Source organism: Coenobita brevimanus, chromosome 87 (assembly GCF_032717465.1).
Source record: "Coenobita brevimanus isolate Jiangsu-jjx chromosome 87, ASM3271746v2, whole genome shotgun sequence".
Classification (NCBI taxonomy): domain Eukaryota; kingdom Metazoa; phylum Arthropoda; class Malacostraca; order Decapoda; family Coenobitidae; genus Coenobita; species Coenobita brevimanus.
This window is the reverse complement of record NC_137040.1, coordinates 26,675,227-26,690,226: the sequence shown is the minus strand read 5'-3', so window position 1 is coordinate 26,690,226 and position 15,000 is coordinate 26,675,227. Positions and strand designations below refer to the sequence as shown.

General features: G+C 40.2%; 1 protein-coding gene across 1 annotated transcript in view; it reads left to right on the top strand.

The window, feature by feature from the left end:
* Positions 1-15,000, top strand: part of LOC145411039 (uncharacterized) — a 123,667-nt gene that overhangs the window by 11,397 nt on the left and 97,270 nt on the right. Inside the window, exon 3 of the mRNA XM_080281100.1 lies at positions 10,235-10,376. Within this exon, the coding sequence (XP_080137226.1) occupies positions 10,235-10,376 (142 nt within the window). The remainder of the gene's footprint in view (positions 1-10,234; positions 10,377-15,000) is intronic.

Here is a 15,000-nt window from a genome sequence, read left to right as displayed (position 1 = left end):
GATATTTCTCCTTCTCTCCTTCCCTTTCCCTCCCTCCCTAATTGACTCCCTCTCCTCCCCTCCCCATTTATCTCCTATTTCTCCCTCTCCCTGCCTCCCTTTTTCCACCATAATTACATCCCTTTCCTTTCCCTCCCTTTTTACCAACTTTTTCTCCCTTCATTCTCCCCCTATTTACCTCTCGTTTCCCCTTTCACTCCCTCTCTATTGACTTTCCTTTCCTCCCCTCCCTGCTTACATCCCTTTCCCTCCCTTCCTTTTTACCTTCTCTCCTCTCCTCCCCATAAACCATCCTTTCCTTCCCTCTCTGTTTACCTCCCTTCTCCCCTCCTTATTTCCCTCCCTTTCCCTCCCCTCCCTACCTTTATTTTCCCACCCTTTCCTTCCCCTCCCTACCTTCATTCTCACTCCCTTTCCTTTATTTCCTCATTCCTTTCCCTCCTTTCCTCCCTCCTCCTCGTTTCTCATCGGGCTGACTTTTCATTAATTTGCTCCGACTTTGGTGTGCCTGTTATCTGTTATTTACTGGGTTTCTCTCTCTCTCTCTCTCTCTCTCTCTCTCTCTCTCTCTCTCTCTCTCTCTATATATATATATATATATATATATATATATATATATATATGTCTGTCTGTCTATCTATCTATCTATCTATCTATCTATCTATATATATATATATATATATATCTATCTATCTATCTATCTATCTATCTATATATATATATATATATATATATATATATATATATATATATTTATATAATTAGTGGTAGGTGGGGGTGCTTACCATCCACTCATTCGATGTCGTGCTGCTCTCGGGTGGCTGCCCTTTCCTCTCTTTCTTTCTTCTTTCCTTCCTTATTAACCTCGAAAGGGCAATAATTCTTGTGTGTGTGTGTGTGTGTGTGTGTGTGTGTGTGTGAGAGAGAGAGAGAGAGCAGTACAGTATATTTCCACCACAGATACTCAACACAGATTTACTAAGGCAATATCGTATCTCACAAACTGGTGCTTTTTTTCCCAACAAGAATTTCACATCCACCACGGACCTAACACTCGATGTGCATTTCACAGAATTTTCAATGAGCTTTCGCTATACCTTAATTAGATTATCAGAAAGCTCTCGATATAGATTTTATAGATTTTCTGAAAACTTTCAATATACAGATTTTCACTCAACATAAACTTCATAGATTTTCAGAAAACTATAGATATACGTTTTAGGGATTTTCGGAACGATCTTGGTGTAAATTCTATAGATTTTCTGAAACCTCTCATACACATTTCCTTGATTTTCAGAAAGCTTTCATATACATTTCATGCATTTTCTCAAAGTTCTCATATGTGAGTTTTATAGATTTTTTGAATGCTTTCGATATTCGTTTTACAGAGTTTTCTATTGCTCCTTCACCTTAACTTGGATCAGATTTTTTTCCTTTTATGTCATATTTCACGTAGTTCAGTGACAGATGAAGACAATACTACAGCCTTGCATCCTGTCCATAGCACTTATTCGTTATTAGCATCATATTCTAGTGATAATCTCTTGCTGTAATTCCGGCTATGCGATGGAGCGATGACAATTCTAGGCCAAGTTAGAGTAAAAAGAGTCTAGTACCTACAGACGATTTTATGCAGACGATTCCATTCAACTTGGTTGGTTCAGAAGAGCAACAACTTTTATTTATTGATTGATTGATTTATTTATTTACTTATTAGTAGTAGTAGTAGTAGTATCATTATTATTTTTAGAAGCAGTAGTAGTAGTATTACAATTGTTATTATTATTATTATTATTATTATTATTATTATTATTATTATTATTATTATTATTATTATTATTATTATTATTATTATTGTTATTTTGCTACTTTTCGACGCTTTTGTACGGTTCAGGAGAAACGCCTTGAAGGGGTCATTAAAGACTATGAAAAAAAAAAAAAAATCCAAAACTCTTTCCTGACCTGAGCTAAATGGGCAAGTGTCAGTAGGAATATATTGAAAATGGTGCTAGTTTATTGGGAGCGTGTAAGGGTCTGTCTAACCCTCCCAGTCACCAAACCCTTTGCAGAATGCCATAGGAAAAAATAAGAATGTGAAGTCGAATACTCTCTCTCTCTCTGTCTCTCTCCCTCTCTCTCTCTCTCTCTCTCTCTCTCTCTCTCTCACACACACACACACACACACACACACACACACACACACACGGGGACGTATGATAAAATGAGTGGAGAAATAAAATAGTGAATCATATTGTAATCTGCAAAAATACGGTACGAAGACTTATGATATTCCCGGGAGACAGGGAGGAAGGTTGAGGGGACGAATGGGGCGGAGAGAGAGACAGAAAGAGTTTATAATTTACTTCTTTATGTGTGATATATATATATATATATATATATATATATATATATATATATATATATAGATAGATAGATAGATAGAGAGAGAGAGAGAGACAGACAGACAGACAGACAGATATATATATATATATATATATATATATATATATATAAAATATATATATATATATATATATATATATATATTGTGTGTGTGTACATATCTTGTCTCTGGATCGTATGTATCAGTTTGTTAATAAGAAATTTGGTTTTGATAACAATGGTGATTATGATGATGATGTGTGACTGACAAGGAAAACACCCCATCATACCCACAAACTACAACACATAACCACCAAATATCCATCCAAGTCCCTCCTTCAGTTTTGGCTGTTGACAGGATTTCATGGTCAGCCCGAGAATCGAACTCAGGACCTCTTAGTTGCGGACCAAGTATGCTGCCCACTACCCCACCACAGCCCCCTGATTCTGCACTTATTTATTATCTTGTGACTGACGACTTATTAGTCTATTAAAATTGCATGACGCACGAACTGTTCTCTCTCTCTCTCTCTCTCTCTCTCTCTCTCTCTCTCTCTCTCTCTCTCTCTCTCTCTCTCTCTTTCATTTGGTCCTTCATCTAATTCTTACTTATCTGTAATTGGCTCTCTGATAGATTTTCGGCCCCGCTGGTTTTTGTTTTTGGATTTTTGCTCTCTCTCTCTCTCTCTCTCTCTCTCTCTCTCTCTCTCTCTCTCTCTCTCTCTCTCTCTCTCTCTCTCTCACGTTCGTTTTCCATTCACTCTTCTTCCTTTCGTATTCTCCATCTTTCTCCACATCACTTTGCCTATTCTCTATCTGTCTGTCTCTCTCTCTCTCCCCTCTCTAATTCTTTCCTTCCCTTCTCTCCCTCTCCCTTGCCGACAATCTACATGTCATGCTCTCCCTTCCTCCCTCACACGTCTTCTCTCTCTCTCTCTCTCTCTCTCTCTCTCTCTCTCTCTCTCTCTCCTGTTCTTCAAATTCTCTACTAACATCTTCCTCCACTTTTATCCTTCTCTCCTTTCCCTTCCTTCTTTTCCTTCTCACATTCTTTCCCTTTCCTCCTCCTCCTCCTCCTCCCATCCTCTTCCTTCTCTTCATTCTCTCCCTCATCTCTCTTCCTTCTCTTGCATCTTTCTTTCTCACACTCTTCTTTCCTCCTTTTTCTTCTTCCTCTCACTCTTTTCCTTCTCTTCTTTTCCTCCCAACCAATTCCTTCCCTTTCCTCCTCTTCCTCCTTCTCTTCTTCTTCACTGTTCTCTCTCCTTCCTCTTCCTCCTCCCACCCTCCTCCCTCTCTTAATCTCCAAAACTCTTCTTTCTCTCTCTTTTCCTTCCTTCCCCATAATTCCCTTCTTTCTTCTTCCTCCTCTCCCTTCACTTTTATCTCACTTTTCTTTCTCCTTCCTCCTCTTCGTTCCACCCTTTTCCTTCTTTCATTCCGACCCTCTTCATTCTCTCTTTCCTCTTCCATCCACACTCCTCCTTTTTCCTTTCTCAATCTTCATTTTCTTTCGTCCTCTTCCATCCACCCTCTTCCTCCTCCTTTTTCTGTCCCACTCTCTCAATTTTCTTTCCTCCTTTTCCTCTCTCCTTAATTCTCTTCTGTCTCTCTCTCTCTCTATTTCCTTTCCTCCTCTTCCTCTCACTCTTTTAATTCTCTTCTATCTCTCCCTCTCTCTTCTATTTCCTCCACTTCTTCCTCTTCTTTCTCTCCCTCTCTCTTCTTTCATTTGCCTGCACCCCGTTCTTTCAATCTTGCCTTGGGGTCACCTCTTCCATATGTATTCCAGCCCTGTTACCTCTGTCTTGCTTATCTTAAGAGCCTCTCTCTCTCTCTCTCTCTCTCTCTCTCTCTCTGTGTTAGATTGTATTTAATGTGGACAAATTTGGAGTATTACAAGTCATAAGAAAAAACTCCCAGTATGAAATGACAGGAAATTAATTAAAGAGTCGCTGTGTGTAAATAAAAATCTGGAGGGAATTAAATTTTTCAAGAGAGCTGAGGTTTTTGTAGCAATGTAATGAACCTGTCGAAAATGCTGCCAAAAAGTTAAAAGCCATCAGTGAATTTTTCACGTCTAAAAATAACTTGATCATTCTAATTTACACGAGCTTTGCTGAGACCGTATTAAGAGTGTGCAGTACAGTTTTGTGTCCTCAGCGTTCTCACTTACTGATATTTCTGTTTTATGAGCCGTTTCACCCTTGTGTGCTTATTTTTCTCCTCCTCGTTGGTTGATTTTGCTTAATTCGTTTGATGGCCTTAACCTTGCAACCTAACCTAACCTAACAACCATACGTAACCTAACTTAACCACACCTAACCAGACGTAACGTTGATTTTCCAGATAAAAAACTATGTTCATTTTACTGTCATTTTGACCTGATTTTCATCCTTTTGGAGCAATTTCATGTAGCTGAATGGCAGAAACTGACTATTTCAGGTCCGCATCCTCTCCATGGAATTTCTTCGTGATAAGCATCATATTCTAGTGCTAATGTATTCTTACAACTCAACATTTATGATGGAGAGATGGTGGCTTAAAGTATTGTGCCCAAATCAACTTCACTGTGGATCGTTTTGGCAGGAACGCAGCAAAATTTTATGCAGTGTAGGGCAGAGCAGCGGAACTGTAGTCTGGTTGTTAGCATGTGACAAGAATCCATAACCCTTTCAGCCCCGTGGATAACCAAATATAATCAGATTGAAGAGTAAACTTGACTACGGCATATTCACCTAAACTTGGCCCGGATTTTTCTCCATTTGCAGCCTCTTCCCTGCAGCTCAGTGTCAGAAGGCGGCTGTACGTCCTTTCTATAACACTTCTTCGTTACATTACCATTTTCTAGTATCAGTAACTTGGTGTAACTCAGCATTCAAGATGAGGAATCACAGTTTTCAGCCAGGTTAAAGTGGAGAGAATATAATAACCAAGGATACTTATTTCAACCTCATAACTAAGGGTTATCGAATTTTTTGCAACCACGACTTAATATTCAAGCTAAAGGAGTGTCCCAACTGAGAGAGAGAGAGAGAGAGAGAGAGAGAGAGAGAGAGAGAGAGAGAGAGAGAGAAATACCTTCATTGTGGAGTAAACTTTATGATTACAAGACTTCAACTTATTTTCCCTGTTTAACCCCTTCAGTCCATGATCAATTTATTTTTTATATATTCTTGCTCTCTCCAAATTATCCTTATCATCATTTTTGAGAGGCCTTTTTGAACTCCAGGTTTAGATATACGGTAGCCTTCACCAACCCTTTGACTACTGGACGTCTGTTAAGTGATATCAGTAAGAGGGTGATAAGGAAGGAATCGAGGTTTTAAAATTAATATCAGAATGTCGTAATAACTTCACTGGATTATAAGGGTTAATAGACCATTGAGAATATTGCTGAGTGTTTTAAGCCTCTCAACCAATTTCATATTTATTATTGTTCTTGTTACTTCCAGACGATTTTATTCAGCTGGGGTGGATTTTTTGTAGTGAAGTTGAAGGTGCATTCTCTCTCTCTCTCTCTCTCTCTCTCTCTATCTATCTATCTATCTATCTATCTATCTATCTATCTCTCTGTCTATAAGTCTATCTACCTATCTATCTATCAATCCATCCCCGTCTGCCGATCAGTCTACCTATCTGTCTGCCTATATATATCTATTCTATCTATCTATCGCCTTTCTCCCTATGGCTTACCCCCACTCATTCCCTCTCCCCCTCCCCCATCCAGTAGCAGGTGCAGGAGTCCCCCCTCCAATGATTACGTACAAAATGGACGCTCTGCTTCCTATTTACGGACTTTGATTGGATTTTTGGGCAATTTTTTTCTTTTTTCTTTTCATTTTTTTTTTTTTTTTTTACTAGGGTCGTCGGGAATATAGGAGAAGCGAGGAATATTGGAGTTACCCCCCCCCCTCGTTTTTAGTTTTAGCGCTCGTTTTTTGTGAAGGAAAATGAGAAGAAATCAAGAAGAAAATTAGAGGGTGAAAGAGAAAATGGGGGAAGTGAAAAGAAATGAAGGGGAATATAAAGAAAATGCGATTGAAGATTAAATATATGAAGAGAGAAAATACACTAAATGAAAGGAAATAAAAAGTAATTAGCCAATAACCGGGAAGAGGTGAGAGAGATAAAAGTAAGAGACTGAGGGTAATATAAGTGTACGAGAGAGAGAGAGAGAGAGAAGAAATGATCGGAGCAATATAAACACGAAAGCACTGAGAGAGGTCATAGCTCCGCCAATGCCTATAAAATTTACGATTTACAGCCGTAATTTTTCGCTCCTACCAGACGAATACATTTACGGTTTCACATTTGTAATTAAATCTATGACCTTAGTCTGCCGTATTACACAATTGCAGAGAACGCATACCTCCGCCAATACACACACATAAATGGTTTATTCCTGAATCTTGATTTGGATCCACCTCAAAATCTAATCAACTCTACCTTGACCCACTGCCCACCTATCCACCAGATATCACTGAATTCCAATAACAGGTTTTTTATATATATGTTGTACACAGACACACAGACGCCGATGAAAAGAATGACTGGATGTTATAAGGTCCCATTCTTCCTCACTCCCCCCACCTCCAACTCACCCCGTATGCATATAGTCCGTTCACTTTAACAAGGTGGAGATTTTCATTATTCTGCAGCCTATTTCCCGTAGCTCAATGGCAGAGTAAGACAGTGTTACGGACCTGCATCCTTTTTCATAGCACTTATTCATGGCTAACACTATATTCCAGTGTTAGTCTCTTATAGCCTAGCGTTCAAAATGTGTTGAGAGAGAGAGAGAGAGAGAGAGAGAGAGAGAGAGAGAGAGAGGGATAAGGGAGGAAATATAAAAATAAAGCACTGATATCGAAACGGGAATAAAATTGAAGAGAATGGGATGAGAGAAGGAAATAATAATTGGGCGAAACGAAAGAAAATTGAAAGAAGTTTGTGAGAGTGTGAGAAAAGTTAAAATGGGAAAGGAAATAAGTACTAGGAAAGAAATAGAGAAAATGGGAGGAGGAAATAGAATGAAAAGGGAAAAAGAATGGAATAAATGGAAAAAGAAGGAAAAGTAGGGAAGAAAAGAGAGTAGATTAAGACAGTATAACGATATGGAAGGAAAATACTGATGAAAAATAATTCAAATAATAACAAGAAAACCGTGGAAAGAAAAGGAGACAATGAGAAAGAAAGAACGTAAATACAAAAGGAAAATACTGATAGTGCAAAGATAAGACGGAAGAAAAGAAAATGGGAAGAAAGGTAAAGAAACTGAAATAATACAATCTGAAAAGCATCCCCACCTATTTTTCTCTCTTTTTATAATTGTGAACTTAATGGTAAAAAGTTCCATTATTTTTTCGAGCTTCGAGAACACCATTATCACCACGCGTTGCTTTAATTGACTCCATTAACAAGAGTACTTAGCACACACGAATTACTGTATATTAACCCTTCCGCTGCCTCACTTGATCCTACCTGCCTCCAGACGATTTTATTCAGCTGAGGAGTGACTTGGAACTGGCGGGAGGGGTTGACCTGTTGCCTTCACTATCCCTTGCTACCTTCAGACGATTTTATCCAGCTTAGGAGGGCCTTTTTTAACTTAGGGGAAGGGGTTCGCCTTTAGTCTTCATTAACTCTCACACCCTCCAGACGATTTTATTCAGCTCTGGATATACTCACGAACTAGGGGGTTATCTGTTGCTTTCACTAGACAGCACAGGGTAGGTTAGGTTTGGTTACACATGCGAGGGTAAGTTAAATAGATTTTTTTTTTTTTTGCATAGGTTAGGTTAGGATAAGTTAGGTTAGGTTAGGAGTAGGTAGGCTAGGTTAAATATCAGGCAAGCTAGATTATTTTAGGTTAGGTTAGATGGGCTGTTTGATTTATAAGCTGGTAAATTACCAATATGCCGGGAATCGAACCAGGGACTCTCAGGTGAGAGCCAGGCAGCATACCACTACACCACGACCAGGTAAAAGTTAACTCACGTTGTCACAATCTTGTAACCAACGTCCCTCCGCCCCCACTGTGGGCATCAAGAGGATGAGTTAACCCCCTGGCACTCGGGCAAGTAGATGCTTTTAATCTATCCCAAGCACTTACGGCAAGTCAGAATGAAGGGAGAAACCTGTACTGTACACAGGAAAAATCATCTGGTAAATTACCAATATGCCGGGAATCGAACCAGGGACTCTCAGGTGAGAGCCAGGCAGCATACCACTACACCACGACCAGGTAAAAGTTAACTCACGTTGTCACAATCTTGTAACCAACGTCCCTCCGCCCCCACTGTGGGCATCAAGAGAATGAGTTAACCCCCTGGCACTCGGGCAAGTAGATGCTTTTAATCTATCCCAAGCACTTACGGCAAGTCAGAATGAAGGGAGAAACCTGACTTGCCGTAAGTGCTTGGGATAGATTAAAAGCATCTACTTGCCCGAGTGCCAGGGGGTTAACTCATCCTCTTGATGCCCACAGTGGGGGCGGAGGGACGTTGGTTACAAGATTGTGACAACGTAAGTTAACTTTTACCTGGTCGTGGTGTAGTGGTATGCTGCCTGGCTCTCACCTGAGAGTCCCTGGTTCGATTCCCGGCATATTGGTAATTTACCAGATGATTTTTCCCGTGTACAGTACAGGTTTCTCCCCCCTTGATTAATAAGGTTGACGACATAACTTCAGAGTGAGTAGGTTTGATTATAATATATTACAGGTGATTAAGTTATATAAAATTAGGTAAGGGAGGAGAGACTAGATGTAAATGGCAAAGTTACAATAAAAATACAGTATGCATTGCACTAAGGGGTACTAAAAGAGAGAGAGAGAGAGAGAGAGATGTACAGGTGTTTAATTTTTCATGCCTTTCCTCTCCCTACCGGTAAAAAAACAAAGTGTAGGAGGGTTCATGAAATTAAAAAGCCACAAATAGATACCACTAAATTATACATACGCACCCTTCCTCTCTCTCTCTCTCTCTCTCTCTCTCTCTCTCTCTCTCTCTCTCTCTCTCTCTCTCTCTCTCTCTCTCTCTCTCGTGAATGGCAGTAAGTGATCCATTCCATCAATATTTGTTCCTCTCTCTCCATTTCTCACCTCTCACTTAACGCCCCTCCCTTTCACACCATCCTCTTCCTCCCTCTCCAATCCCCCTCACCCGACTCTCTCTCACTCCACTCCCCTTCACCCACTTTCCCACTCATCCCACTCAATATCTCACCCCACTCCCCATCTCACCCTGTTCACCCTAGTACCCCACTCACTCCTCACCTCTTTTCACTCCCACCTCCCCTCACATCCCACTCCATCCCTCTCACCCCACTCCAACCCTCCCATCCTTCACCATACTCTCCCTCTTACCTCACTCCATTCCCACTGTCACTTATTTTCTCCCGATCTCAGGCTTCTACCCCTCTCACTCATTGCACTCACCCCTAGTCCCATTCACTCCTCTCTCCTACTCTCACTCACCCCTCTCCCCGCCCTTCTTTTATTCCCTCGCATTATTTCATCCCACCCACCCCACTCCTTATTACCCTCTTCATTTTATAATCCTTTTCTCGTCATTCTCTCTCTCTCTCTCTCTCTCTCTCTCTCTCTCTCTCTCTCTCTCTCTCTCTCTCTCTCTCTCTCTCTCTCTCATTTCTTTATTTATATCTGTCCATTTATCTGCCTATCTATCTATCTATCTATCTGTCTGTCTCTATATATCCACCTATCTGTCCATCCATCTAATTATCTGTCTCAATCTCCACTCAGTTGCTGCCACTCACATTTACCACTATCATCCTATCAGCTTCTCCCACTCACCCCACTCATACACTCCCCTCCGCCCGTCCCCAGGAGCTGTTCCGTGACGACCAGCGAGTGAGCCTTTCCCTAACCCGCCTCACCGTGTCTGCCTCAGGAGAATACCGCTGTGAGATCATCGCAGAACACCCCAGCTTCCGCACAGAGCACAACAAGGCGGCCATGACGGTGCTCAGTGAGTGTTCTGTGGTGTTTTATTAGTATTATTAGCAGTAGTGGTATCCTCCTCCTCGTCATCATTTTTATTTTCATTATCATCATCATTAACTTGTATACTGACGGTTGTTGATGGGTGTTCTGTCGTGTTCATTATTTGTAGCTTCCCGACTGAGGACAAGAACGCGATTTTGAGAGCGTTAAGTGCATTCTTTGTAGTGTTTTCCCGTTTTAGTACCTGTGACTTCCATATTGGGCACAACAAGGCAGCTATGACGAAGCCAAGTTAATGGTGTGTGTGTGTGTGTGTGTGTGTGTGTGTGTGTGTGTGTTTGTGTGTATGTGTTTTATTTGTAGCTTTCATACTGAGCATACCAAGACGCCTAATAAGTTGTACAATTTGTTATTTATTTATTTATCTCTTATTTTTAGTTTTTGTAGCTTCCATACCAAGGCAGCCAAGAAAGTAGGTGCCTGTTATTATTGTCTCCAACAAAGAGAGTGTTTTCACCCCTGTTTGTTTGTTTGTCTGTTAGCAGAATTACTTAAAAATTAAAAGATTTAGACCAAATTTGGTGGGTAGATAGTCCATGTCCCAGGGAACAATCGGTCAGCTTTTGGGACCGATCCGAATCGTATTACAGACTCTGGATCCTGAAAACACTTTTTGTGAAACAATAATCAGTTATAAGAAAACATAACCCATTATGAAGAGTGGTTCGGAAATTACGTTGCCCTTGTCGGAAAGATGCGCTCTACTGAGTGCCATTCTAGTTATTATTATTATTATTATTATTATTATTATTATTATTTGAAGCACCGTCCTGAGCACATGAAAGCTGCTATGTCGGTGTTAAGTGAATTTAATTTGTGGTTTATGTTTTCATATAAAGAATCTCCAGTTAGATGAGGGAGCCCACCAGCCACTTGCACGATGTGTATATGACAAGCCAAAAGGTTTCATGTGACCCAGGAAACCATTCATTACGCTGACTGGCGACCGTATAACCAAATAGACGCCTTGTGGTCTAGTAGGCTAAGACATTTCAACCTGATGTGGCCTATAAGTGTTTACATTCGAGAAATGATTAGGGTTTGTTACTCACTGTCATTCAGGGGGGCGAGCTCGACTGGTCACCCCTGCCTTGAATATTGGGACAGAGTAGCCTAGCCCCGGCCTCCAACGTTCCTGATGTGATAAAAGAGGAAACAGAAGAGGAAGACGACATTGCTATAGTTAGATCTGGAGATTCCGCATTGAGAACTCTACGCTCCTGATGTGATAAAATGAAGAGGAAGACATTGCTGTAGAGAGACATATTTCCAGATTCCGTGTTGATCGCGCCAGTGCTGCTATGACGGTGTTAGTTTATATTGTAGTTTTGCCTATTCGTGTACAGTAGTTGATTGTATTTTTTGGTTAAATTTCATTATTATTCGTGGCCTTGAGTGTAGCTTTCTTTATTCCTAGTGCTGGAAAGAACAGTTTCGTAGAATGGTAGTCCTTAGATCTTGTCTTTTATTCATAAGCTTGATGCAGAGCAAATCGTATGTCTAGGAAACAGAACAATAACAACAGTAATATCAGTTGGGAAGAGCTCTCAGGCAGGACTCAGGTGTGTCGTGCTAATGGGGACTGTAGTGAAGAAGCATTAAGTGAGGTGTCCCAGCCAGTGCACAGCGTTAATACACATGGAGAGCCAATGGACATGTAGCTCACTGAATCACGCAGACGTTCGTTTCACTATTTTTACTGCTGCAGTGAGATTTTATTCAACTCAGTAAGGGCCTTTTGTATTGAAGGGGTTTATTAAGGCTACACCTAACTCCTCAGGTTCAAAAATCCTCTCCAGAAATGAAAAGAATAAAAAACGCTTTGAGATGGCAAGGCTAAACATGAAAAATCGACGTCCCCAGACTGAGTGAGGTATATATACAGATAACACGGGTTTTATGGTCCATGTCAAGCTGTACAATCCATCCTTCATCTTTCATTACCCTCTCTCTCTCTCTCTCTCTTACACACACACACACACACACACACACACACACACACACACACACACACACCTCTCTCTCTCTCTCTCTCTCTCTCTCTCTCTTACACACACACACACACACACACACACACACACACACACACACACAAAGCCCTTTCCACATCAAACAGACTTTCTCTAACCCACTCCTGTTTTAATCCCGTCTTGCTTTCATTCACTTTGCCTCTCCTCTTTACACGCTCACCTGACTGCTTAATTATGTCCGCCCATCCATTAGTCACCGTAAACCTGGAATATGCAATTAGCTCAGCAGTACCTGGGCGTCAAAGCTCATTTATTCGCTAATTGACAAGCGGAAGAGCGTGGTAATGACATCCACTTAGCGTCATCAAGCAGCTACGGCGATGTATGTGGATTTGGGCTAAGTGGATAAAACGGGGGGATGGAACTGTTAGATGTATTATGGTAAAAAAAAAATAAATGATGAGGAGGAAAGGGACGGATGAAGAGGAAGAGGAGGAAGTGGAAGAGCAAGAGCAAGAAGAGAAGAAGAAGAAAATTTCTAGTCAAAAGAGGAGGACTATATTATCTACAAAATATACCAAACGTAGTAAGGGAAACAGGCAGTAACTACACAAACCCTCAGTCTTGGCTTGGTGTCTTATATTTTAACTAACGCCAGACGATTTTACTCATCGCGTCGTAAAACCCTCCGAGCTTTGAGGTTACGAAAATACTTCGATTAACCTTTGAGCTCCAGTTGACGATTTATCTGTTTTTCTTGGCTGACAGCAGACATTTGTGTTCAGTCTGGTGTTAAAAGGGTTAATGAAGGCTGAATCAGACTTCTTTGGTTAGAAAAATCTGTCAGAAAAAAATTGTATGAAGTGAATAGATAGAAATATAGGTAGATATATATTTGGTCTGAACGGGTTAATAAACATATAAATTGGGCAAGGCTTTGAAGATCAGCGAGGTTAGGATAAATAAGATTAGGTTAAACTGAAGTAGGATTCGGTTACGTTGGGGTGGTTAGGGCTGAGTTTGGTGGCTGTTTGTCCTTTTCCAGGAGGGTTATCCGTCTTTTAAAGACACATTTTCCCTCTTCAGTGGTTTGCTCACTTTTGGTAGCTATTATGATAAAAGGGGTTTTAATCGTAATAGGTGTTTCCTCATACATTGGTTATCAACACTGCAGTCACAACCAACAAATAAGTTACCGGTAAAAAAGAAGTTCCAGTTCCTGTCCTTTCAGTGTATTTACTAATAAGATACAGTATTTCAAAAGGTGAACTTCTTTCGCTAGATTTTTCTTTTTTACTGGCTGTACGAAGAGCATCAATCACTGGCAGCTCTCAGTAGAGGAATATGTAACAAAGTAGCCTAAAGGGTGTGAACTGGGGAGAGATAATGAGGTATTTGTATATTTCTCTTTCTTCCCAGCAGAATTTCTTTAGTCTTTCTCAGTCTATTCTCTTTTCATCTTTTATGTAATATTTGCTTTATTTTTCCTTTTACACTTCCTTCACAGGTAACTTTTTTCTTTCTTATTGTTCTCTTCTCTTTTTTATTTTTATTTATTTATTTTTTTGCCCTTCATTATTCTGTCCTTTCTTCTTTCCTCTTCCCCTTTTCTCTCCTCCCGTTAAGTTTTCCACCTTCCCGATCATTTTAGTTTGTCTACATTCTGCCATACTTCCGTGACCGCTTTTCCTAAATTTGTTTTCTCTCCTTCTATCCTCCTTTCCGTTCCTCCCATTGCTCTTCATAATTGCACCCATTTCCTCTTCCCGCCTCTTCGTGTCTCTTCTTCCAGCCGGTTCTCTTCCTTTGTACCACTTTTTTTTTTACATCTGTTTACGTTCCCTCTTCCTTCATTGTCCTTCCTTCTGCTTTACTCCCGTTTTTCGTTCCTTCTTCCTTCATTGTCCTTCCTTCTTTCCATTACTCTTTTTTTTCCTACTTTTTCCCCTGGACTTTTCTATATATATTTTCTCACTCATTTTCCTTTACTAACCTTCATCTTCATAATTGCCCTTTTTACTCTTTTTTTTTCCTCTCCGGTCCTTGTCATTGCTCTTTTTCTCTCTTATGTTCTTGTCGTTTCTCTTTTTTCTCTTGTCCTTGTCATTGCTTTTTTCTCTCTTGTCCTTGTCATTGCTCTTTTTCTCTTTTGTCCTTGTCATTGCTCTTTTTCTCTCTTGTCCTTGTCATTGCTCTTTTTCTCTTTTGTCCTTGGCATTGCTCTTTTTCTCTTTTGTCCTTGGCATTGCTCTTTTTCTCTCTTGTCCTTGTCATTGCTCTTTTTCTCTCTTGTCCTTGTCATTGCTCTTTTTCTCTTTTGTCCTTGTCATTGCTCTTTTTCTCTCTTTTGTCCTTGGCATTGCTCTTTTTCTCTCTTTTGTCCTTGACATTGCTCTTTTTCTCTCTTTTGTCCTTGGCATTGCTCTTTTTCTCTTTTGGCCTTGTCATTGCTCTTTTTCCGTCTTGTCCTTGCTCTTTTTCTCTTTTGTCCTTGTCAGTTTCCTTTTTCTCTATTGTCCTTGGCATTGCTCTTTTTCTCTCTTTTGTCCTTGTCATTTCTCTTTTCATTCCCTTCTTATTTTTTTTATCATACTTCACCTTTCATTCTTACAATTTTTC